The following is a 26,379-nucleotide window of genomic DNA, read 5'->3' as shown; positions in this document are numbered from 1 at the left end:
CCAGAGCAGAGAGAGAGCACAGCAGTGCCGACTGAGCCTGAGGAGACAGCGCTAGACTGTGCACCGCACACACAGACCCCCCCTCCGCTCTTCCCCATCCACTTCAAAAATTGGGACTCCAGCGCTCGCTGCAAAGCCAGAACTTTTACAAAAGACTGAGCACAAGAGAGAGGCACAGAAGAAACAAAACTGCTCCAATGCATCAAACCGTGGACTTTGCTCTTTTCAATTTGCATAGGTGAGCCAGATGAACACATACGAACCAGCCCACACTCTGTGCAAAGCCAAGGTAGGCACACATGGTCATTTTCTCTTTCCCAACATGTTGTTTAATTCTGCTGCTTGTCTTCCATGCTGAGATCATTATGCTGGTCAGTTTGTTAGTTTGTTTACTGCTGTTGTTCACAGGAAGTGAAGGAGGCGAATTATTCAGTTCAATTACTAGACTTCAATTCTTCGATTTCAACCACACTGCTGCGACGGTCCTGGCAACCTAAATGACAGTTAACCTTTTCTCTCTTTCTTTATTAATCCCAATCTAATGACATACTTATGTACAGGTTGTTCTTCAAAGGACAAGGAATTTAAGGACAGGAGCTTAGCAGGTATTTAAAAGCTGCAGGATTGCTCTTAAAAGGGTTTTCCTGCAGGCAAAATAGTTCAAATTACAATAGGCATCCTCATTATGTGTTCAAACTAATACCAAATACTTCTAATTGATGCATGTACAAAAATGTATGAAGTTCTTTTTCGGAGGGCTTGGTGGGTTGTCTGAAAGCAATTTCTGAAAATGGGGAAAATCATTTTGTATGTGACAGACACTTAGAAGTGGACTTATTTGTTAGGGAAATTAGTTACTATTAAGGTGATTTTGAAATGTAGTGCATAAATATATATATACATTTTCTTTAAAATCACACCTACTATATACTCACCTCCACAAAGTGAATGCATCACACAGTACGTACTGTGGTTTGAGAAAAAGTTGCAGCGTCAAGTTGCCCAATTTTAAAAGTGTTTTGTTTTGTAACAGGTTCCTTATGAAACATGTTTTTATGTTTGATTATTGGAATAGAGGGCAGGGAAATCAGCAGGTATGAGCGACACAAATGAGATGCAGCACCTTGATATCGGTGGGAACACGCTCAGGCCAAGGAGACAGGCGTGGCTGACAGGTTCCTACAAATCCCCTCAAGACCCAATCCAAAAATCCCATATCCTACACATCAGCCTGAGTCTGACTTAGCTTGGATCAGGATTGAAATGGTCTGCCATTCAAACCGCAGGAAACTCTGATCCTGGTAACATCAGTCACAGAAAGCAAAGGATGTTGGATGCATTTAGGCTGCAAACCCAAAATCATTCGATACAGATTTAAGATGTTTTTAGTTTAGAAATCCTCCAAGCTTTTGTTCAGATTTCCTTCCTAATCGAAAGCCATATGTTCTTTTAGCAATACAAATTTTTAAAAATTATATTTTACTTCAATACTAAAATGTGTCCTAAAAGTCCCTCTCAGGGTTTATAAGTCTGGACTTATTATCTTGTTGTTGAGTACTGGAATATGAACCCCTCCATGTGTGCACACGCACACACACACATACACACACACACGCACACGCACACGCACACACATACATACACGCACACGCACACACACGCACACACATACACACACACGCACACGCACACATACACGCACACGCACACACATACACACACGCACACGCACACACGCACACGCACACACACACACACACACACACAAAGAAACCGCTACTTAGAGAGTTAAACACTTATCTTCTGATCATAGGGTTGTGTAACAACTGTAGGTGTGAATTTATTGTTGTTGCCAAATTGAGCCCTGAGGTGAAATCACCTTTCACAAATGATTTCAGAAAATTGCAGGTGACAACTCTGGAAGGCTAGGAATACAAAAAAAAAGCCAAGAGACGAGCTACACAATCCAGAGATAGAGAAAGTATCGCACACTTAAAGTGAAAGATACAGTATTACTCAGGTGCGCATCTTCAAAGTGAAATTTGTGTGGCAGCACGAATGTAAACATCACATTTGATATGGGCTTGACTGTAATGTTCATTCACAAGGATGCATCTGACATTGCAACGGTGAGGGTCATGCTTTGAACAAGAGGTGGCCCAGCCCAGCATGGTCTTCTAGTTTTTGGGTTTTCGGGGTTTTTCCCGAGGCACTTTGTAAGATAACATACCTATTTAAAGTGCTGTGGGATGAACTCCAGGGATGAGCCCAACCCCTGATTTAACATTGTTTATTGAGACTAGATGGTTACTGGCAGATCAGTGTACTGGGGCAAAGTCTCACATGGAAATATAATTTGTGAGACTTAATCTTGAGCAAAAGTGTGCACTAGCTCATAGCTGTAAACAATTTGTAACTGGAAAATTGCAATTTGCCAGCCTTTTGTCAATGTGGAAATCTGTGCGAAGACCATTTCACATCCTTTAATGTTTACTTTATCGTTGTTGTGACTCACGCCTGCACACTGTCCTCAAATAACTGTTGTAGTATTGTGTACAAATGATTCACGATTGCCTTAGTCAATAAGAATACTTCCTTTATCATAAAATGGTTCCACTGAGAAAAGATAAGATTGCCTGACCGGGGAGCTGTATTTTCAATATGTTACTGGATTACAAGAGAGGAATCAACATCATTAAGCATCACTACAGTACATGAAATAAATATTTTTTGAGGCTATAGAAAGAGTTTGATACAGTGAGGGAAAAAAGTATTTGATCCCCTGCTGATTTTGTACATTTGCCCACTGACAAAGAAATGTAATATAATTTTAATGGTAGGTGTATTTTAACAGTGAGAGACAGAAAAACAACAAAAAAATCCAGAAAAACGCATTTCAAAAAAGTTATACATTGATTTGCATGTTATTGAGGGAAATAAGTATTTGACCCCTTCGACTTAGTACTTGGTGGCAAACCCCTTGTTGGCGATCACAGAGGTCAGATGTTTCTTGTACTTGGCCACCAGGTTTGCACACATCTCAGGAGGGATTTTGTCCCACTCCTCTTTGCAGATCCTCTCCAAGTCATTAAGGTTTAGAGGCTGACGTTTGGCAACTCGAACCTTCAGCTCCCTCCACAGATTTTCTATGGGATTAAGGTCTGGAGACTGGCTAGGCCACTCCAGGACCTTAATGTGCTTCTTCTTGAGCCACTCCTTTGTTGCCTTGGCTGTGTGTTTTGGGTCATTGTCATGCTGGAATACCCATCCACGACCCATTTTCAATGCCCTGGCTGAGGGAAGGAGGTTCTCACCCAAGATTTGACGGTACATAGCCCCGTCCATCGTCCCTTTGATGTGGTGCAGTTGTCCTGTCCCCTTAGCAGAAAAACACCCCCAAAGCATAATGTTTCCACCTCCATGTTTGACGGTGGGAATGGTGTTCTTGTGGTCATTTCACCTAGTTCTCCTCTGAATCATTCAGATGTTCATTGGCAAACTTCAGACGGGCCTGTACATGTGCTTTCTTGAGCAGGGGGACCTTGCGGGCGCTGCAGGATTTCAGTCCTTCACGGCGTAGTGTGATACCAATTGTTTTCTTGGTGACTATGGTCCCAGCTGCCTTGAGATCATTAACAAGATCCTCCCGTGTAGTTCTGGGCTGATTCCTCACCGTTCTCATGATCATTGAAACTCCACGAGGTGAGATCTTGCATGGAGCCCCAGACCGAGGGAGACTGACAGTTATTTTGTGTTTCTTCCATTAGTGCGAATAATCGCACTAACTGTTGTCACCTTCTCACCAAGCTGCTTGGCGATGGTCTTGTAGCCCATTCCAGCCTTGTGTAGGTCTACAATCTTGTCCCTGACATCCTTGGACAGCTCTTTGGTCTTGGCCATGGTGGAGAGTTTGGAATCTGATTGATTGATTGCTTCTGTGGACAGGTGTCTTTTATACAGGTAACGAGCTGAGATTAGGAGCACTCCCTTTAAGAGAGTCTCAGCTCGTTACCTGTATAAAAGACACCTGGGAGCCAGAAATCTTGCTGATTGATAGGGGATCAAATACTTATTTCCCTCATTAACATGCAAATCAATTTATAACTTTTTTGAAATGCGTTTTTCTGGATTTTTTTGTTGTTATTCTATCTCTCACTGTTAAAATACACCTACCATTAAAATTATAGACTGATCATTTCTTTGTCAGTGGGCAAACGTACAAAGTCAGCAGGGAATCAAATACTTTTTTCCCTCACTGTAGATTGTTCAACTATGAATTGGATGTCTTGAAGTTTTAAAAACAATCTTAACCTTAATTTATGTAAATAAAAAGGAGAAGCAAACAAACACTGTGCAAGAATCGGTGACCCCACAGATAGTAATAAGTATTTTACAAATATTTGATCCATATAATAGGCCTCAGGACTTTCAACCCCCACCCATACCACACCAAAATTAATTGTATTCCCAAAGAAAAACTAAAAAGATAATTCAGTGACCACATTCCCCACAGCGGCTTCAAAACCACCTAAAGTATTCCCGTGGCGAGTCTAGTGCATCCTACAGGGACAGCACGGGGATGCTGGTTTCCACTTCCATTTAAAAAACAAAAAAGCAATTCTCTCCAAACTTGTGGATCCTGCCTCTCACATGCAGCTGTGACAGAAGTGGAAAGTGCTCAAAGTTAGTAACACTTTCCACATTTGTGAGCAATATAAATTGGTGGCGTATAGAATGCTTGTTTTCATCTGAAGTATTTTCTCACCTTATGCTGATCCGATCCCAGACGCCCTGGATCGGCTTTCTCTCTGATCTCGAATTACCGAATTAGCCTTGTAAAAGTGACATGTTAATAGGAGAATCAATTAGGGTTGTTCGGCCATGCTGGGCCCGTAAACGAACACACGCGTAGAGAGGCAGAGTTTGAGGCCAACGTCATGCTGCAGATCAGCTATCCTACAGGACTTCTTTCGCAGGATTTCTCAAGACGTGCGGGATACCTGTGGAATATAATTGTGCAGACTTATCATCTTCCAGGAATGGTTGTTTTTTCATGTGGGTGCTGTCCATAAGCAAGGTCTTTTTATAAATATTTAAAGCATTGCAGTGCTGGTGGATCATACTCCCCAGACCGACCTCATCCTCAGAAGATATTTTTTGTAATTCAAAGGCAACCGCAGACAACCATGACATCCACGCTCCCAATAACAGACAGGCTACTGGTAAGAAAGGAAACGCGAAATACAGAACATTTGCGCGATTCCTCCATTACGGGGGTGTGTTTCTAAGGACTGTAACATCTGCGTTTTCTCACAGCGCTCTGGCCAGCACGCTCGCTCAGGGTGGCAGAAGTGGAGGCACTTGCTGCCAATTACTTTCTTTTAGCTTTTCTTCTCATCTCACAATTAACGTCTCCCTCGTTGGGCTGGGAATAGAGAGGTTGATTTGTCCGACAACGCAAAGCAAATGGGATTTGAATGTTAACCAGCTTTGCAGGGAAGGAACAGGTTTGGTTGATGTTGTCAGCTCAGATATAGAATTAGATACATTTAAAACTCCTCTGTGTTATTGAAGCCAATTAGATTACTCTAAAAGTTTGATGTTAATTGAATTGCTCCAAGAATGTGGGATGTGAAACAAACATTTGGACAGACAAGAACATCTTGGTAGCACATAGGGATCAAATTCACTTTTTGTTTTTTAAATGCAGCTCTTACTGCAAGAAAAAATAAACCAGTAGTCGGCTACGATTACTATTCTTTGTTCTTTTTGCAATTCATGCATTCATGCCTCTCATTTATCCACAAATACACAGCTACACACTGCACTACATCTAATAAGGGGTGGGTGAGAGTGATAATGAAGTGATAAGTGGTTTAAGTACTCAATCCTTACTCGTACTAGAGGTGATCAGATTGCATTCATGTGGAACCGGTTTAAGCAGCCCAGGCCAACATATCTATTGCAGGGCCGCTTTAAAACGCTACTACTTACAGATGTTTTCTGGCTGACGGTTCTGGAGCATCAGACCGCTGTAGATGAAAGCTGTTGTTCAGCATGAATGGTATGTAAATTACAATGGACTGAGTAAATCCGTCTTCCCCGCGGAATTTCATTGTTAGATGGCTCAGCGTGGATTAGCAATCTGCTTCTCATTCCCGTCTTCAGGAATAAACATGTTTCTCTCTGTGTAGTACAAAAGCGTCCCTGAACTTCAGGCTGCAGAGGGGCTTTGTGGCAGCTGACATCACAGGCTTCATTACAGCCCTCAATCTATGGATTATGCTTAAGGGAAAGATTTACATCTGACCCAGGTTTCTCAAAGTTTCGGGCACAGGAACCCCACCGATCTCCTCTGCTTTGCGATTGCATGGTGGGTGAGTGTTCTTTCAGTGCAAATACTGAACTGAACAAACACTGAAAACATTACTCCATGGCAGCCAGCCACATCCCCCCCCCTCTCCATATGATTTGCCTCCTAGTCACATCGCATTTTTCTCTATTACTATTTTAATTTAATTTGATTCACTGAAGAAATTCAGTGTGTTCTCCTCACGGCCTTTCTGACAAGGGTCTTGCACTGCGTTTTGCATGGGTGCAATACTCTCTTCTGCGTTGTTTACCAGACCTCTCAGCAGGTCTCTCTACAAGGAAGTCCAGCCAGGCGATGTGTCTGCATGAAACAGCACATTTAGAGGTGCTTCTATTGCCCTTTCTTGGCACTAGTCCAGCCCATGATCGCCTAAGAATAATTTACTGGGCAGACATTTCACTAGATTCCATTAAAAAGGGGGAGTAGTTCTGAGACAGGTTTCAAAGAGAGTCAGAGCAGTAGTTATTAATCTGAAGGGAAATTCTTGAAAGGGGTAAACAAACTAAAAGAAAAATTAATGGCCCACATGCCAACGAACAGGAATAGGTTGTTTAAAAATTCTAAAGGGATTAGAATTCCTCAGTTTGTAAAATGATGAGCTTTCCACAGTTTTAAAATGTGTTAATTATACAATGGCAAAAGCTACACTGCCTAGAAGCAATATTGATTAATATTTCAGCTTATTTTTGTAGTTTATTTATTGAGCAGGTCAAGCCAAATGCTTTTCTTTTGGGTGGGGAAACTATGCAACTGGGTAGCTTTTTTGGTTTGTTTTTAGCAATGCTTGCAATTGTCCTGAAAGTTCAATTCCTTGAGGAGCTGTGTTTCAACTCTGCTCCCCCTGTGACAGATAGGACGCATCGTTAACTCCTACATATCTACATAGCTTGGTTACATCTGGTGAAAAATGAATGTGTGTCTGTATAATATATACAGATGTAGAGTGAAAGTACTTAATATCTGTCTATGGATCTGAGAACCAAATCACATATTTAAAATCCTGGTTGCATCATCACAGCCTTGCCAGCTTCCACAGTAAAATGTCAATAACAACACAAAATATCATCATCATGCAAGATGACAGAAAACGGTCCAATCCTAGATCCTTAACTTCCCCCTCATTATATTAGTCCAGAAGGATTTGAGCAACAGGGGAAATTCTGTGATATAAGAGTGCTGGGATGTTTCACATGGGTTTTTATAAGAATTCATGAGCTCCTCATATGAAGATGATTTAGCTGTGTTATCTTCCCTGACGTCTGCTTGTTCTCTACTTGTCTAGTCAAAATAAAATATGACTTTTAACCTTTAGTTAAATTATGGTTTCTGCACCACGGTGCCAAGAACTGCACAGTGTTGTACATGTGGTCTATCTTGGAGAAAGTATATCTGTACCATAAGCCCTCTGGACTAGCAATTGAAGCTCTTCTGTGCACAACACACATCCTGTTTGCTTCTTAATTGCTACTTTAAATTTTTTTTTTAACACCAGATTTAAAAAACAAATAAATGGAAAGCTATTCATGAACATCATGAACTTGTCTTCTGTGGTAAGCCATGTTTTGGCAAACTGCAGTAAAACAATTTCACATGAGTTTTTGTTTTAAGGTTGAAACATGTTTTTTTTAATTATCCAAAGTACAGTGCTCAACATCCATTGAAAAAGTATATACCTTTTAAACCGAGTAACACACTTTCGAGATGTGTTACAACCACTGCAGTCAAAACCCGTCAGCAGCTGACAGTGACATCAAAGAAACATCAAAGGAGATGGCGCTAGACCTCTCACATGGTCAGGTTGCAGAAAAATTAAGAAGAAACTGAAAACAGGCACAGCAGAACATGAGGCTGTCACAAGTTATATTTTGTGGAAACCCACTTTGCTCAACTCTGTATAGCAAATAAAACAACTTCTATTTGCTTGAACACATCTGTCCTTCAGCTTCAGAGACAATGCTGCTTTAGCATCAATAGCACATCTTTATTACATGCTTGGGTTGCACTGCAAGGATGTTGTCAATCAGGTTAAAGCCCCGGACCCACTCTTGTTAGAGAATCTGAATCTGAATTGAATCCAATATGTAAAGTATCTGACCCAAGAATCGACCTGAGGACTTGAAAGACCCGACCTCCTTTTAAACTAGCATTACCTTGTCAATTTCCAACAGAAATCTCTTCTTCCAAGTCACTGATTTAATCAATCGTAAAGCTAGAACGTACAGCATCTCAGCTTCCAGCTAGGAAATTGTAGATCTTAGATACATAGAATACATAATCGACTAAGCCTGTTCCATAACACTGCTTTTTACAAAACACGATAAACAAGATCAAATAAAGAAATATAATACGAATGTTGTAAAATCCACTCAAACTGAAACTAAAGCGATGGTGGATAATTAAGTCCACACAAGGTTAAAGATTAACAGAGGTCTAGCACAAAACCCTGCCTTCTGAACAACACACCTCAGATGCTCTACCAACCAAAATCTATGCCAACTGATAAGAGTACGGAAAAAAAAACACACACACAATGTGGAATTGTTTGCATTTAATTGTGTTAGGAGAAACAGTTTCCTGGCTGAGACACACGTGTTCAGACCCCTACCCTGCCCTTATGCTGCCCTAAAGTTGACTCGGTAGTTATTATTATACTTAATTTTCTTTCTGACTGTGTGTGTTTCAGTAGTTAACTTCTAAGGTCACAGGCTAAACATAGTGTGGTATGTGGGGAACACAGCCAACTAGATTTCCCGCTTAATCATGAGCGTGTAATGTAGCTCTCGACTTTCACTCCCTGACTGCCATTGTGTACTCAAGCACACTTGGGATGCACAGGCCATGTGTTAGAGGGGGAAGAAAAATAAGTTGTTCATAATGTATTTGGAAGGGTGTTGGCTAGTCGTGGACCTGAACGTCTGTTGAAATCCTTCCGATACGTGGATGAGGAAATACTGGCCCATTTATTTCACAGAGTAGCAGATACGTCTCTTAGCCGCCTGAATCATCCCAGAGGTGGCCCAGGGAATTGAGGACAAACATATGTTCCATTCTTTAATTCTTGCATCATGATGTTTCAAAATGTTGAATTAATGTGTTGTTTGGCACCACAGTGTAAAGTAAACTCCAATGTATACAAGCCATCACACAGCCTTTGACACAGAAACATCTGTACACAGTTCCTCTGGTACAATCTATTACTTATTTGGTGGATGGGCACCAATTCCTTAAGTAATGTATCTGAAATTACAGATTGTGCTTATGAAATGGCTTCATTAAAAGCCCATGACCCTTGCAAATGTTTGTTGCATTTATTTAAACATGACAGACTCCTTATCAGTTTCAACAAACCATTTTAACGTCATAAAAATACCATATGCAAATGGAAATTAATAGTTTCCACATGTGTAAATGCACTTGAAAGTCATCGAAAGAAACGGGTCTATGCCACAAGTATGACTCTCATTGACAGTGTACCTCTTGTTGTCATTTGTCTGCAGGCTACGCATCTGTGCTTTTTGGTCCTCCTGTGTTTCCATTTGGCACTTGGGGATGTCCCAGGTCCATGCAAACACTCCGTGACGAGGGATCACCTGAAGAAAGTCAACAGTCTGGTAAGCTGGTCAACCACAGAAAACTCCAGCAGGCCCAAGAGGTCAGCTTAGATTGTTACACTGCACACCACAGTGCGCTGGTTGTGTTATGGTCAATTTAAAACATGGAATTGTTTGTGTACAAATGCCAGTTGTTAGTCAATGCTGCACCTTGCTACTACCCTCCTACTGTGACTAGACCAGTGTAGACAACATGCCAAAATGAGCTTTGAAAAACAAGACCACAACACAAATAGTAGAGCCAAGACACTATAGGGAGGACTCGGGTCACTGTTGTGCAGGAAGGAAAAAGACACAGGATACTGATCTGAGCTGGGGACTTCCAGATTCATCTGGTCTGTTTGAGTGGATTTAATAATTCGGTCCGAGTTGCTAAGGAGCTCGGCTTGAAGATTTACATAGGCCCTTAAACCCACCCACATTAAACTGTAGCTGAACTATACTGTAACACGTGCAGACCCAAACACTCTGACACCATATCTAAGCACGGATGTGTCATTTCACCTGCTGACTTCAGCTGCACGACTCAGAATGAATCGCAGTCCGATAAGTCAGCTGCCGTGTCAGAGAACGATTTGTTTATTCATCGTGGCAAAAGTTATAGTCCTACCCTGGTAACAGATTTGTCCCTAAAGGTATCGGAGGCACACAGAACAAAGTGGGCCAAGAGACATTTGCTAGGCCTAGAAGAACAAAAATAGAATTTCAATAGGGATGGGAAATTCTTTCAGGAAACAGTTTACAAACAGTCAAAGGTTTAAGAGCCTTTTTGAATGAAAGTATCCATAGCACACAGTGACACTATTGAGTAGGCACTTATAAGACCACTTATTTCTAAAATTAAAGTTTTCCATTTGCAAATAAAGCAGACTTCCTGTATGTCGCCGCTACATGGCACAGAGGACGACTACTGCTGGGGTGCCTTCAAACTAGTAACACTAGTGTCCAAATTAAACCAAATCAAAGAATAAAAAATACAGTAATAGAGAGCGGGGAAACAAAAAATGCTGAGCCCAGTCTGTCACACTGCACTTTAATTTGAAGATTTGATGCAATATTCAATCTGAGAGTTGTTGTAATTACTGTGGTACAATGACATCTGGTACAAAATATAATTTAAAAAGAAAACAGAGACACGACAGCATGCACAGTGTGTCCAATTCCCTGTTTCAGGAAACGTAGCCCAATAAATCTGTCTGTGCTAAACAACTCCATCAGACCTGACCTAATTATGGTACCCCAGTGAATGTTGTACGCTCGACTAAATCATTGCGCAGCGCAGTGCAAGGATATTGTGACGCTAGTTATTTCAGAGGAAGTTTAGCTATAAATTAGCTGCCACTGTTCTCAGATCAGGGTTTAAAGAGATGTGTTGTTTGAAAACCTTGTTATTACAAGCCAAAATTCAACAAGAAACAGCAAAGCCACAAAAACCTACTTCAGCTACTGAATGCAGATCTGCACATTTAGATTTTGCTTCTCCCTTGTAGTGGAAGATATGGTATGGTATGATGTCAAGCTTCTTAAATCCACATAATGCACCAATAACTGTGGGTGTTATTACCAATACAATTGACAAAATGAGAGCAATGGAAATGGAAATGTTCTCTTCCGGGGTCTGACAACTCCCAAAAGGGAACTGTTCAAGATTATAGGTTACGTGTATTACTTTTCACCCCTAAACCCCTCTTTACATTACACAGAATTTACTCAGCCATAGGTTTATGCAATCACAGTACAAACATTTACAGTGAGAAAAGAGAAGGGACCTATCTCAAGTCACTACCAGCCACAACGTGCAGAAAATGCATACGTAACAAAATCTGGCTTTTCACATGTTACCATTCCAGTCACAACAGGAGACGCAAGGGCAATAGGGGTAATTATAATGCATAGATCACGTCAAGCAGGCTGTATCCTAAAGAGACTACATGCTCCATTTCATTGCAGATTGGCTCCCTTCGGAGGCATAAAGGTTACAGGAATTATCTCTCTTGCATTTCTTCATTCTGCACCACATCAGCGGACCTGAGATTCTTGTGTGGCATTGACTAGTTACAGTTCATCATAATAAATTATTAAAAACGAAAGCATGCGTCCCCAGGAGCCTATGCGCAAGACCCAGGCGTTACAGCTGGGTCCGTGACTACTAAAATGAACAGGTTCTGCACATGCTTTACACACATCAGGTGTCTGGGAAAAACCCCAGCGAAACAGAAAGAATCCAGGGAATGCATTGAGTAGGCAGGCAATGTGCATGCTTTATCACTTGAGGTTTAATAAGCTTATATGTGGGAAAAGGAAAACAGCCTCGACATATTACATCTCTGTTAAATAATGAACTAGTTGCAATTAATTGTATGTCAAAAGCTGGTTTCTGGGACTCGGTTATGTGAGTAACATATGAGTGCTTTAGCTGAACTTGTTAGTTGAACTGAAGTTATTAATGGATTTGCAGATGTAGCCTAATGGGCAAACAGGCCTTGACATGTTTCCCTCACTTTTACCACCTCGATTATTTATACTTCAAAGTGCCAAGAACGATACGATGAAAAGGACAGTACTGCTTTGACCGAAAAAATACAAGTTTGACACTCCTCTGCACAGATTAGCTTCTCAGCAGTCTTTTATATTTTAGAAGACAAACTCGGGATCATAATGACAACTGTCTATCTTATACTGTCTATCTAACTGTCTAACATACTTTTTGTTTATCTTACAGATTGCAAACCAATTACAAAATGGCTGTTCAATAACCTACACATTCACAGAGCAACAACATTTGGTAAGCCTGTGCTATTTACTGTCTGTGTCTGCTTTGTCTAAATGCTGATACACGCATGCACTGTATAAAAGAAATAGCGTAGTGCGCTGTTCAAGTTTTAACGGTACCAGATGACACATTGATATTCTAGCCTAAGATGTCCAAGAGTCACATAGCAACTACACAAATATTAAAAACACTCAAATTTACTTGAGTTCCAGTGAGGGAGAGGTTGAGTCTGGCTTGTTGGTGTTGGCACTCGAATGAGTTTTGAGAGCCAGAACCCCAACCTCGGCCAACAGTATAGTTTACCATACACTTGGTAAACCCTGTAGAAATGGGTCACCGATTTCAAATTGCATGTAGAAAACTAACTGTAATCCAAGCTCAACCCAGACACAGAGCTGGAATACTCTAGTTCCACTGTTATGATTTTTTTTCTTAGCAGAGACCCTGTTTAAGTGCAGCACACGTCTGGTACTAAATCCAAGGCCATTCCGACCCTAGCTGACTGTTGCCTAGCCTTTGCATGGTAAACAGGCTTGATTACATAGATGATATAATTTGCAATATCCTGTGGTTTCATTACTTAGTTGTTGCATTTTCCTGTTTAATATATGCTGCAGTGTGCTGTGCTAGTTTTTTTTTTCTCTGCTTATTTTATTACCGCCTGACTAAAAACGAAAAAGACTCCTTTGAGGATAATGGTTAGTCAGCCTCCTGGGGTAAAGTGTTGCTCATGTTGGACCTGGTGGAAAGCTAGTGGCACGTAGGCCAGCAAAACGGCGATGGTCTCCAACACCCTGACCACCAGAGACGGGACACTTCAGGATTTGGAGCAGATTATAAATTAAGCAACAGGAAAGCAAACCAGTACAACATCTTAAAATTAGAGGCACATACATTGAAGTTATTACCATCTTTGCACAATAGGTGTCCAAAGAGTGAAGTGGAATCTGTGCCATGGGTCTTGTTGGGCTGCTTAATCCGGATAGATCATAGATGGATCATACAGTTGAGAAGTGGACCCTCATTTGTTGTCCCTCTTTTGTCCCTGTCTCTCTCACCCTGCAGAGCAACACTTGCTACGTTAAAGCAGCCTTTCCCAAAATCCTGGAGCTTCTGACCACGCACTTCAAATATGGCCAGAGCTCAGAAAACTTTAATTATGTGCAGGATATGAAAGCCTTGGTGAAGCACATTTACATACAAAGATGTATTCCTGAGATCAACCTGCAGCTGGAGGTGAGTGCGCTGGTCTTTACAATGCGACTCTTGAGAAGCGCAAATCATTTTTTGTTGTTGCTGAGGTTTCAAAATTGAATGACCAAGCTTTCATTTTACATTCAGGAAGAAGGAGAAAGAAAAAAAAACTACTTCTGAGAAATGTTCTTGCAAAACACTCTTTTAATCATCAGGTTATGACTTCAAAAAAGAAGAAAAATAAAATAATTTTCTGTGATCCAAAACATCAACATCTGAAAACATTTCGCAGGCGATGAGTCCTGTATACACAGAGGGTTATACTGTTGCTTTGCTTGCTCAATGCAAACTTGTACTTACAGGTTTACATTTTTGGCATGGACAGTGCAGCTAATAGGTCAATTGAAACGCAGCTATGCCTGGACTCAATATAAAGCTTTTTATGGTATGCTTGAATTGATTTAATATTCAGCACTGAGAACTATTTTCACCACGTTGAAATGCCTTTAAAAAGACTGGTGATGTAGAAATCTAGCAGCATCTTTCTTGTTGCATGATTAATGGGCCACTGAAGTCCTTAATCCAATCTGTATAATAGAACTGACCTAGTTGGAATGTGAACCAAAAGTGTTTATTATATTCTCACAAGTTAATTTTTAGTTTTTTTAAATCAAGATAAGAAATAAAGAATAATAAACCCTTTTACGTCATAAGCGATAATTAAATGATGAATGGACAACAAATTATTGAATTAAACTAATTCCTTTTCTGAGGTAAGCATAAGGGAAAAATTTATTTTTATTTTATAAAATGTGGAGAGTAAAACAAAACTCTCTGTGTGAGGGACTAAATAAGATTATTCAATTAATAAATAAGAGGAATATTATATATTGAAGCAATAGGAGATCCCACAATGCATTGGCTATAGGAGTACCCACAATGCACTAGCAAAATGAGTATCCAATATGCAATAGCAATAGGAGAACCCACAATGCACTAGCAATAGGAATACCCACAAAACACAAGCAATATGAGTACCCAATATGCACTGGCAATACTAGAACCCACAATGCATTAGCAATATAAGCCTGGAGTCTGATTTCTAAAATTAAACTCTCTACTTGCCTGTGTAACGTTGCTGGTTGTCAGGCTTGCACAGTGAGCTCTGGTAAGTGCTACTGTCCTGTGTGACATGTGCCCCAGGAACTCAGTGACCAGCTGAAGATGTCTCAACCTGGAAACAAATTCCCTGAATTCTCATATGATTATCCAGCCAGTGGAAATTTAATCACCGCTAAAGTCATTCCATCTGTACTTTCTTTCACTTTGCGTGTCTGTCTGCTGTGGAAAATATTTCTAAAATAAACAGTGATTGAATAATCTGAAGAACCACCCTTCTTCCTACTCCTACTCAAAAAACACTTTCATATCTCATCTTGCTACTGTCAAGGCGTGTCCTCAGAAAAAATTAAATGTTTCGGATGGCATTTCAACCCCTCTCCCCCCTGGTTTTCAATGTCATCAAAAAAATATAAAATATGAATCCATATTAAATTAACAAACAGCCTTCACAACCTGAAGCATGAATGGTGTCATTAACCTGGTGGTGAAAAGGGTCCACTGAGGATAAAATCAGTCCCTTATTAACCGCATAGTTTCTCCTTAAATAAAAACATAATGTTAATCTCTGATTGAAAGGGCTACATGCAAACCCTTAAGTGTTCCTCTTTGCACTTTTGTGATTTCAGGAAGATCCTGCAAAGTTTGTTCAAACTTACACCAGTTCTCCTAGAGAAGCCCTGGAACGAGTAAGGAAAGTGCTCTCTCTTTATATGGACCTGATGACCAACAGCAATGGGCCAGTGAACTGGAACTGTGAGGAGCAATACTCAGTGGAAGTCCCAGAATCTACCACCATCCTTAGCCAGTCCACAGGTAAAAGCATGCTACCCAATCATCGGACACTGCACAAATAGTCATTATGGTTAACGTATGAAATAAATTAATCAGAAGCTAAATATTTGAATTTGAATATTACATTCGGCCAAAAGGAAAGTGTTTGGATAACTTACAAAAATTTGTTACAAAAATGGTTCTCACAGCCTGAATTGTAAAAATGTGGGCAGTGAATCCTATTGATCTGTTTTGTTAAGTCTTTCAATCTGGAAAAACAACAACAACAACATTTTATAGCATACCCAGACCTCAAGCCCCAAAATCTGGCAGGTCTTCACAGACGGTATTAGACTTTAAAAGTTTTTTCAGGATGCGTTTGTTTTATGGTGTTCACAGCGTTTCATAAACCGACCCAAACGGTTTTCCTTTTCACTAATGATTAATCTATTTAATTCGGCATCGCAGCACAATGTTCCATTTTAATGTAATTCGGTCTGATGGGAATACGAACATTGGGTTCTACTGGTTTCCACGAGAGCGTCCTGAATCAGGATCCTATGTCGGCTACATCAAGGAAATATATTAATTTGAGACCGAGATCAATCACAAAAGTATAGTAGATTCAGTATATAGTATGAGGGACAGCTTGCTAAATCGGCTGCTGCTTAGCACATTGGCAAAAGGAACAAACCACTTGGCCGAAGGAAGAACAGACTTGTTGTAACATGGTTATCAAGATTAAGCAGATTAATTTACGGAGGACTGGTCAAGCTACTGCATTGCTGGTTATTTCAGTATTATCCTCAGCAGGGGCGGGAGAGTGAACAAGGCAGGGGGGAGACAAGAAACGCAGTCAGTCAACGACTGGAAGAGCTCAGCGAGTATTGAGTCATTGTGGGAGTGATACTCCTTCAGAAAGCAAGACTACATTCCACACTGATTCATCACTCACATTAAAACTTGGACATCTTAAAAGGTTGACTAATGTTAAATACAGGAAAGAGTTATGTTTGAGCGGTCTGTACAAGTGAACAGTAAGAATCAACTGACAAGAAGGCACCCTCTGTCCAGCACCAACAACCTAAAAAATAAAAAGCGCAGAGGAAATGTATTTAACCTAGGTTCAAGGGTTGTGCATGTCAAGAACAAATATGAAGACATAGATATGGTCACAAGGGATACATACACCCATCATCTCAACTGGCTTCATCTGTCAATGGCCCTCTGCAGGATAATTAATTTGGGAACTAGAATTATTTTTGTGATCATAGGACTGTCATGTCAATTTATTTTTTTGTATTAAAGATTGTGTAGTAAATGTGTGAAAACTAAAATCGCCCTGGGTATCTGGCTCCAGGTTTTGGTATCACTAAGGAGACATTATGAAATAAAATACATAAAAGCAAAAGCCCATCTGGCATTTTTGGACAGTGCTCTAGATACGGGAGAGCCAGCTATGGTAATGGCTGCAGCTTATACCTATTATTAAGGGAACACAATTCATATTAATAGTTTTCATAATGCCAATGTCAGTGGCTTTTGGGAATTCAAAGGGATCTTTCTTTTCACGAGAAAATACTTTTGTGGTCTGCAAATATTTATCTCCTCTTTCTTTCCTACTTGAAAAGCTATACTGTATAGCTTTTTAAGTCAGTATGTGAGCATAAGCTCCTATAAGTACTGCACGTATTCCTACCTACACTATGCTTTACAGCTCATGGAAACTAAAGGAACTATGAATGTAGAAACAGGTAATTAAATTATAAAATATAATCAATTTACTATGAAATACAATGTGTGTGTGTGTAGATTGCTGGAACCAATGGCAGTGTTGTTGTGGATGTCTAAAATGAATGGTTTAGTTGGAGGGGCGAACATCCACACACATCCCTGTGTCCAAACATTTGATTCAGTTTGATTTTTGACAAATTGTTTTAATGGGTCCTTACTATAACCCATTTGCTTTAACTTTGGCTGTACGATGTATACAAACATATGCCCAGAACATTACGATGCTAATGGTCAGATTTACTGTGCACCAGTGATTACCATTGGAATCATCCCAACCAAACCAGTGCCAATTCCCAAGCCTGCCCTCACACCTTCTGCTTCGCTCTTTCTGCAACCTGTCCTTCTTGCCAGCTTGCCATGTGTTTCCCTTACCCCCCATTATTTAAAATCAAAAATGCCTCTCCAATGCATCTTCGGTCAGCAACTGTGGCAGGTTACAACATTTCTTTTTCCAATTTCCTATAGGTACTGCCGTATGCCAATGCTCTTGCCCAACTGCAGGTTATGGGGCTCCTGAACAAGCTTCTTTGGCGGCCACCAGCCTCTGGAAAGGTCTCCCAAAGCCCACTGATTCACAGACACCCATTGCCCAACCCTCCTGGCTATCAAAGCCTCCTTTCAGCATCCCACACACTGAAGCAAGTCCGTTAGCAATCCCTGGCTCCATTGTGCCTGACAGACAACAGAAAAATAGGCATACTAAATTCAGGGCATCTACTGGAAATGAGGGGATGCCCTGGGACTACACTTCCCTTACCGAGTTCACACCTCCTCTAGTGAAGAGTTCTTCTCTCTCCCCTGGATATAACATGGACTCTTCCATAAAAGAAGGTGACGGTACCCAGAAATCAAGAGCTCCATACTTAGTTGTTCACTCTGAAAGCCCACCGATAATTCCCATCGTCTCTGCTGCATCACTGGATAGCATTCAACCGACATCAACTGCAGACAGCATTGTTGCAGAGGACCACAGCTCTTCTGAGACACCCTTAGAGTCCTACCTTTTTACAGAGGGTCGCTCACCTGGTCTGGATGAAATATCTAGCTTGACCACTGACAAAACCACAGAACATATTCATCCCAAGAAGGACAATATGATTATCTCCTCACCCTTCCCTGATGGATCTGTGGATCACCCAACTACTTCCGCCCCACACCAAGACAACCTATTTGAAATCACACCCAGTGACTCAGACGAAAGTACCGAAGTTGCCATTTTGGCCAAGAGATCAGTAGATCCCAGAATGGAGGAATTGTATTATCATCCAGATTCCCATATGAAGCTTCATCAGACCAGGGTCTCTGCTTCTGTATCTAGTGCTTCCGAAGAAGACCTTGAAAGATTTCTGGATGGACTTGGGAGTATTTCTCCAGTTCCACAATCTGACGAGCAAGAGATGAGCTCTCATACTGGGAGTCCCCGAAACACAAATTCAAAGAAGACTCAAAGAAAAATCATGCTGGGAGAAGTCGTTTCATCTTGGCAGAAAACCGAGGATGCTTCAGCTCCTGCTAAAACGCAACAAATCATGGAATCGTTATCCACCATCTCTCCTTCACTTGTCCAACAAAGTCAACCAATGTATAGTGGGATCAGAGATGAGACAAATGTTAACCAAGGTAGCGTATGATTACACAATTCATTCTAACTCTTGCATTTTCCTGTTGCTTGTTTTTCCACAATAAATATTTCTCAGCATCCGTCCGCATGTCCACGGTGGAGATGGTTTTAAAGAAGCTGTCACGGCTATGTAAGAGGAAGCACTTTCCCAACCCAAATAACAACCACCCCTCCAGACCCCAACATATTTTGTAACATCCTGGAACACGGGTTGCCTTCCATTTCTAATCACTCACTGACTTGCGGTCCTCAATGCTAACCATCACGGTCACCATGTCTCTCCCTTACGTGTGCTAATCACTAACGGTCAATGTTGTCACGGTGCCAATGTGATCTTCACTCACTTTGGACAATAATCTCCCGTCCGGGAATTGCATTCAACTGTACGGGATTTTCTGTTCCAGGTACTTTTGCCTGACCCAAACCTCTTCTCACATCCCTTCTATTCTATTTTCAGCTGACAGGTTAGGTAGCCAGGAGCCTCACATGAACTCCATCTTGACTACAGAGGAACCAGCCGGACACTCAGGGAAAGGGGCCCAGAATGGCGCTTCAGAGGTCACGAATGCCACCTACAAGATCTCCTTCATTACGGTGGCTGTGTGCGGAGGACTACTGCTTACCATTGCCCTATACTGCTACTGGCAAAAAAAGGTAAAGCATCAACTAAAAAGACAAACAAACCGCACTGAAAACATAGACCACCTTCAGCAATACAGAATCTTGCCCTGTACTTTCCACAGGCTTAACATAATGCTTTGGGCCTCCTTATTGTACTCCAAACAATAACAAATAAAGGGAAACATATTCTGGATTGGTTTGCAATATTCCCTCATTGTCTTAAAATGTAAGTTCTTGGTTATTTGTGCTGAAGAGGAAATGGGCTGTTATTGAAATAAAGTCCCCAGTTATTCACTTCTGGTCTCCATCCAATAATGACTACTGCAGTAATCCTTATGGACGAAAAAAACGTCTCTCTCGTTTTGGAGATATTCGTGCCATACTGGATTTCCAAAAAACTGCCCTCAAATCATTTCCATATGGCACTAAAAATTACATGTGGCACAGTGACTTGTTATATGACGTGGTAAACCCTTTATTATGATTAGGGATTTAGTTGTGTGCATTTCCACCCAAACATTAAGTATCTTTGAATGATTGCATTAATCCACCTTTCCTTTTAATCATTTTTGCTATAAAATACAACCAATATTTGAATGGAGGCATCCCACATAAATTATACCATATACAATTATAATGCACTATAATGGCATAGTGAAATGATTTTTTATAAACCAGTCAATGCATAACATTACGGTTTGTTCACCCTGGTGAAGATTTTTCATGTGTATTTTTCGTAAAGTATTCTGAAAATAAATACTGTAGTCAATGCAACCGACTTATTATTTTAATAATGTTATGAAACTGATGCCATGCAACTATGAAGTGATTGAATCGGGGTGGGATTTGAATACCATAGACAAACTCAACATGTGGGACTCCACAACAAAGCCTTAACAAATGCAGTGTTTCCATATCGTATTGAATTGTCTTTTTCGAGTTTGAACATTAAAGCGGTCACTTAAATCGGTCTCCTGTGCATGATAGGATATGCGGTGGTGTCCACATTACAGTCTTCCCAACTTGAAACCCATTCTAGTCTGAAAAAAATATTGTATTATTATTCCACAGAAACCGGAGGTTCAACTACACAGATCAGAAATGGAGAGGTAAGCTTGCTTTTTATATACACATTTTTTATATAACATTACGGTTATCAACTTAAAGACATTGTGGATAATCCACACAAAATAAAACTTGACTGGCTTTCCTGCTTCTATCATTTGCCCTCTTAAACAATTCTGCTCTTCTGTCCCTCATGTAATAATTTAAAGACAGCTGCTGATAAAAAAATAAAGGCTATTTTCTGTGGGTGGATAACACCAGTAGAGAGAGCAGATTTTGATGTGTCACTATTCAAGTGTTTTCTTTCCATTAACAGGTTGGATGAAGATCAGAGAGATATTGAAATAACAGCATGCTAGCCTGTGGATGTCTATGGTAAGGTAATACATAATAATAACAGGTTACTGTTTGTTGATCATTGCAGAGGCTTAGCATTAACACAGGCAAAACAAATTAGCTTTGTATCTCATAAGAATGAGAGGAGTGAAATGGTGGTTTTCGTTCATGCTTTGCTTTTGTCCTAGATTTTAGGCTTCATTTTAATGTATGTATGTATTTTATATAATTTACAAAATGCTCTTCTATAACAGCCTCCTGTGGTTTCATTTCCCAGGTTTGATGTTCTAATCCAGTGGACCAGCCGTAAAACTGGGCTGTCCTGCTCCCTCCATGCGGTCCGGGATATTCCACAGATAGCATCGGTGACCAACTCATCCGCGGACAAGAGACTTGGGAAAAACATGCATGAGAAATAAGTGGATTTACCAGTAGAGACTTTCACATCTTAGCCTGGATGCTCTAAAAAGAAGAAATATTATATATAAATAAATATATATATATATATATATATATATATATATAAATAAATATATCAAATATTAATAAAGGTTATTTTTATACACAAGGAACACATTTTTTGTTAAATAGACAACACGAATGAAGAAACAAGGGCAGGCAATGTAAAGGATTAATATAAATATCTGTCTGGTACATTTCTTTGAAATCTGACGGCCCAGAGAGAAGAAAACTAGCAGTAAAGCACAGCTGGGTTTGTCGGGCAACTCCAGAGGAGGCTATCATTGTCTCTGAAGTGCCAACCACTGCCAGGAGCCTGATTCGACTAGCTCTCCTGCAATCTGACCGCCTGGATTAAAACAAGTCTCCCATTGCACTCGACAGAAGAGAAGAACAGAGCAAGAGCAATCCCCCCAGGGGCATGTACACAACTGGACTGTCATGCAAGAGTTCCTTATATTTAGAGAAAAGCAAAGTGCAGAATCATCCAGCCGTCTTCAACGTGACTTTGAAATCCACCCAAAATCTGACCTGCTGCGTTAGGAGCTGCTGCTGGCGATCAGACAAGCAGCTGTTCAGCTCTTCAACAGTCTTTGCAAAGACTGAAAGGACTATATATGTATACATATACAAACACTCACACACACACACCCATACAAACACACACAGACAAAAGGCTTGGAACTGGAATAAAATGAAACTGTCACAAGCAACACAAGAAACAAAGTCACTGCCTTTCAGGATACAATATTCAAATCCCGTCACTCTGCACTTTCCTGTTCTTACAGTTTGTTATTTTTCTTTTCTCAGAAAGATACTTGAAAGAAACAAGTTACTAAAAAAGACCCAAACCATCAGAATTCAGGGCCCATAATGGATTTATATAAGCCACTGTAAATCATCCATCTCTAACGGTGAGTCTGACTGGTGTTAGAATTAAGTTAGACATAATGGGACTTTAAAAACATGAAAAAGAGTGATGTGGTTGTATTTGTGACTGTTAAGTGGCTTTGGAGACAGATGTCAGTCAAATAATAGTAGAAAAGGCAGTAGCACAAGAACAGCCAATGGAAAGCGCTAATACAGACTCTGCTGAGAAATATTAATAATGCTACCGATTGCATTTGTTTAACATTCTCTTGAAAACTGCCAGTGTGTTCTCCGATACATTCATGAGCATTTTGATATGTTCATGCACTTAATCAAACCGTTGTGGACAAGTTTACATACCCATGATAGATAAATGGTTCATTTGTGTCCTGTAAATCGATAGTTGTTGAATATGCAATACTACGTCTGTTCTTATTGTTTTTCGTGTCTTCTAAAAATCAGGATTTTATATTTTTGCAGAAGGGTATTTAAACTAGTCCACATCTGTACATAAACACAATTATTCTAAAACAATTATTATTTGTTAATATAAATTTAATGGCACCGTAAGTGTTACTATCAGCTGTTCCATTTGCTGTCTGTTCTGTATCTATTGCACATGTTAGATGTTTTCAAAAAGCAGATGTGCCTATTACTGGATTACTGGATGATGCCATTTGGTCCCTTAATCCTATTCAATATTCAAAGCATGTAAATAATTACTTCTACCAAGTCCGTTCCCATTTCATAATCCTGTTTCAGAGATAAGAGTCACTGCAGTAATGTAAGCAGTGTAGGAAAGCAACTTTGCTCAAAAGAAATCACACACAATTCTTGGAAATCATTAACTTTTCGCGCAGAGATTCAACATCTGCAACTATGGAATCCAGCTGTCACCCCCCTGCTGTTAAACATCTGTTTAACACGTGAAACTGATAAATTAAAATTGGATTTAGCAATATGTACTTTAGAAAGGGGGATTGACTGAACTGAATGCATTTAATGACCCATTTTTAATTAATTTATGAATATCTCTTTACATGTGTGTGTGGAGGGGGAGGGGGGAGGGTTGTTGTTTAGTTTTTAAGTGAAAACAATGTGTGAGTGAAAGTGGGAATGCGGTCTGAATTAAGATTGTGTGTGTTGTTTGTAATTGCATTCCCGAACAAACAAAATAATACATACTCAGTTAAAAAAATAAAAAATATATAATAATTATAATAATAATAATAATACAGGCAAAGGATGAGTGAGACCCAGTGCCCAGTGGGACAATTAATTAGTTTCAGGGTAGTTTTGCACATTTATTCTCTCAAAAGGAAGGAAAATTAAGTAGAAAACTGATTTTATTCTACATGGATTCTCAGCACTGATGAGATATCATGAAAGTAACACGTTTCCTCAGCCTTTGCACTACGTCCTATTGCGTTGTTGTTGTTGCAGTGATGTGTAAGACCTGCGAAGCTTATAACATCTTCTTCCCCAACTTTAAAGCAAAGTTGCTACTTCAGCGTCGATAAGTGGTAGGGAAGGATGTAGTTTACCCTGTGAATGCAAAACAGAGCAATACTACTGCACAACATGTTATTTCTCCAAAAGGATACGAATGGAAATGCATGTTTAATATAAGAATCCAGGGAACACATCCAAACCGACTCCTAGACGCGACTTCCCATCAAATGTTTTATTTCAACCACTAAACCGCGTTCATTAAGAAACTTCAAGTGTCAAGGAAAATAAACAGCACATTTGTACATTAAGCACATGATTTTGCAAACTATATATTGTATTATTATTAACTTATGTAAAATATATGTAAATAGCTATGAAAGTAACTTTTGCAACATGTTTCGATTATGGAATTTTGATGGTCTTTTTATTTTTGCCTTTAGCCTGATTTACACTATATGCATAGCTAAGTAAAACTTAAGTAAGTCGTATTGCAAATGTTAGACAATATATGCAAAGATCAGGACAAATTATTCTTATAATATATTTCAATATATGATCAACTTGTATACTGTGTATACCATCGATACAAATATCTTGCGTCCCATACCTTTCTCTGCTGAAGCCGAGGGGCGCAAAGTGAGGCCACACATAAAACCGGCGAGCGAAAAGCAGCGCTGCGTCTGCGCAACGTCTACCGGAAGTCAAATGTTGTGCCGGAAATCACGTACGCAATTCCAGGTTCATTATAGGACAGGAAGTTCATTAGCGTTGTGCTGCAAAGCGGTACTGCCTCAACGTGGTGATTTATCGCCAATACTGGCTTTTTAGAAATATAAAGCTGTGATAAAAATCTGCAGCTGCCATACAAACTAAAACAATTTGTAACTGACACGTTTGTAATACAAAATGTAACAGTCATTACACACCGTTCTTTAAACCAAATAATTTGCACATCACTTTAAAATGTTTATTATATTTGGTTTGTAGCCTATGTATTTGCATTCAAATCTGTCACCAGTACAGCCCTGGAAAAAGGTGTTGTATAGATAGTTATTTTGACATTGTAGACGCTTTACCCGAATAATGACACTTACTGACAGGTCGATTCAACTTCTCAAAATAGCATGGATTTGATTGACACCCAACACACCTCTTGTCTGCGTCATTTCTGGCACAAGATTTGCCTGCCGGCAGTTCTCTCAGCGATGCAGCGATGCTTTTATTATTTGTAATGTTTCCACCCCTTTTACTTCCATGGATGCAGCTCCTTTGCACCCCTCGGCTTCTGTATTTTACAGACTCAAGTGAGCAGCGGCTGCACATTTCGTATTTCGGATTCAGCCTCCAAAACAAACAGCACCAGAAAGAGTTGTCAGGTGTAATTTAATCCGATTATTTTGTACAGTAGGTGCACGGAAAAAGCAGTCAAAACGATATATTATCCATGGTTTAAGAAATTCTGCTGGGCAGTCATAAAAAAAAGGAATAAAAAAGCTTGCACTGGTTTTCCATCCTCTGTCAGTAAAAGGACTCACACGCTTGCTTTAGGTCTCTGGAGGAAATCCACTTTTGTAATTAGTTAACATTAGCATCACAGGAATAGCACAGGGCCTTACAACTGATGCAAGAGAAAATGTTTTACACATGTTTTATATTATTTTAATATGGCATTCTGTGTACGCTTTCGGCTTGTAATAAAAACTAGGCTACAGAATGTATAAATATATAAGTGCTAATTTTTTCACACACATATGTGGAAACACCTTGAGGAGGCAGTGGATCGATATAGGCTGCTGATGACCATATCCATTACTGTGGGGGGTGACAAGGGTCATTTTGGGAATCAATGGACCCTTCATAGTTTCAGTATTATAATCTGCAGACATTACTGACAGTCACTCTTTGCTGTGCCTTGCTGTTGCGCTGACTTCTACTACATGTTTTTCTATGTTCCCATTTAAGTGCAATGTGCTTATTCAATAAATGCATTAATGAACTAAATGCATGGTTGTTTGAAACTTCTTTGATCCCTTTTCTCTGATTATTCACAATCAATCACATTGATATTTAAAGTCTACTGTTCCTAAGCAAAAAGGTATTGCATCTACACATAAACACAGGGAGCGTGTGCATGTAGGGTGAAAAAGCATTGAATGTTATTATTTATTAATATTATTACATTATTTTACAAGTGAGCATGTGATTAATGATGGGAGTATCTGAACTGAATTGGTTTACCAACAGAATTAATTGGGAGAACTGGAGTAAAATGTTTTAAGTCATTTAATTTTGTCCTGCATTTATTTTTAAAGACTGC

At 39.9% G+C, this 26,379-nt stretch overlaps 1 protein-coding gene across 3 annotated transcripts; it reads left to right on the top strand.

The window, feature by feature from the left end:
- The first annotated feature begins 12 nt into the window (after window positions 1–12).
- Window positions 13–26,063, top strand: csf1a (colony stimulating factor 1a (macrophage)). Of its 3 annotated transcripts, XM_066703198.1 has the most exons (10): window positions 13–289; window positions 9,871–9,984; window positions 12,707–12,769; window positions 13,823–13,993; window positions 15,700–15,886; window positions 18,104–19,258; window positions 19,717–19,913; window positions 20,952–20,989; window positions 21,262–21,320; window positions 21,559–26,063. In XM_066703198.1, the coding sequence occupies exons 1-9, from the start codon at window positions 248–250 to the stop codon at window positions 21,302–21,304; spliced, it is 2,010 nt and encodes a 669-aa protein (XP_066559295.1). In that variant the 5' UTR covers window positions 13–247; the 3' UTR covers window positions 21,305–21,320; window positions 21,559–26,063. The 3 variants fall into 3 exon arrangements, with proteins under 3 accessions (XP_066559295.1, XP_066559294.1, XP_066559296.1); XM_066703197.1 differs by lacking the exon at window positions 13–289 and having other exon boundaries at window positions 9,825–9,984; XM_066703199.1 differs by lacking the exons at window positions 13–289; window positions 18,104–19,258 and having other exon boundaries at window positions 9,825–9,984.
- The last annotated feature ends 316 nt before the right edge of the window (window positions 26,064–26,379 follow it).

The sequence above is a fragment of the Amia ocellicauda genome, chromosome 5, assembly GCF_036373705.1.
Source record: "Amia ocellicauda isolate fAmiCal2 chromosome 5, fAmiCal2.hap1, whole genome shotgun sequence".
NCBI lineage: Eukaryota > Metazoa > Chordata > Actinopteri > Amiiformes > Amiidae > Amia > Amia ocellicauda.
Note: the sequence above shows the minus strand (reverse complement) of the source record. Positions and strands in the feature narration are given on the sequence as shown.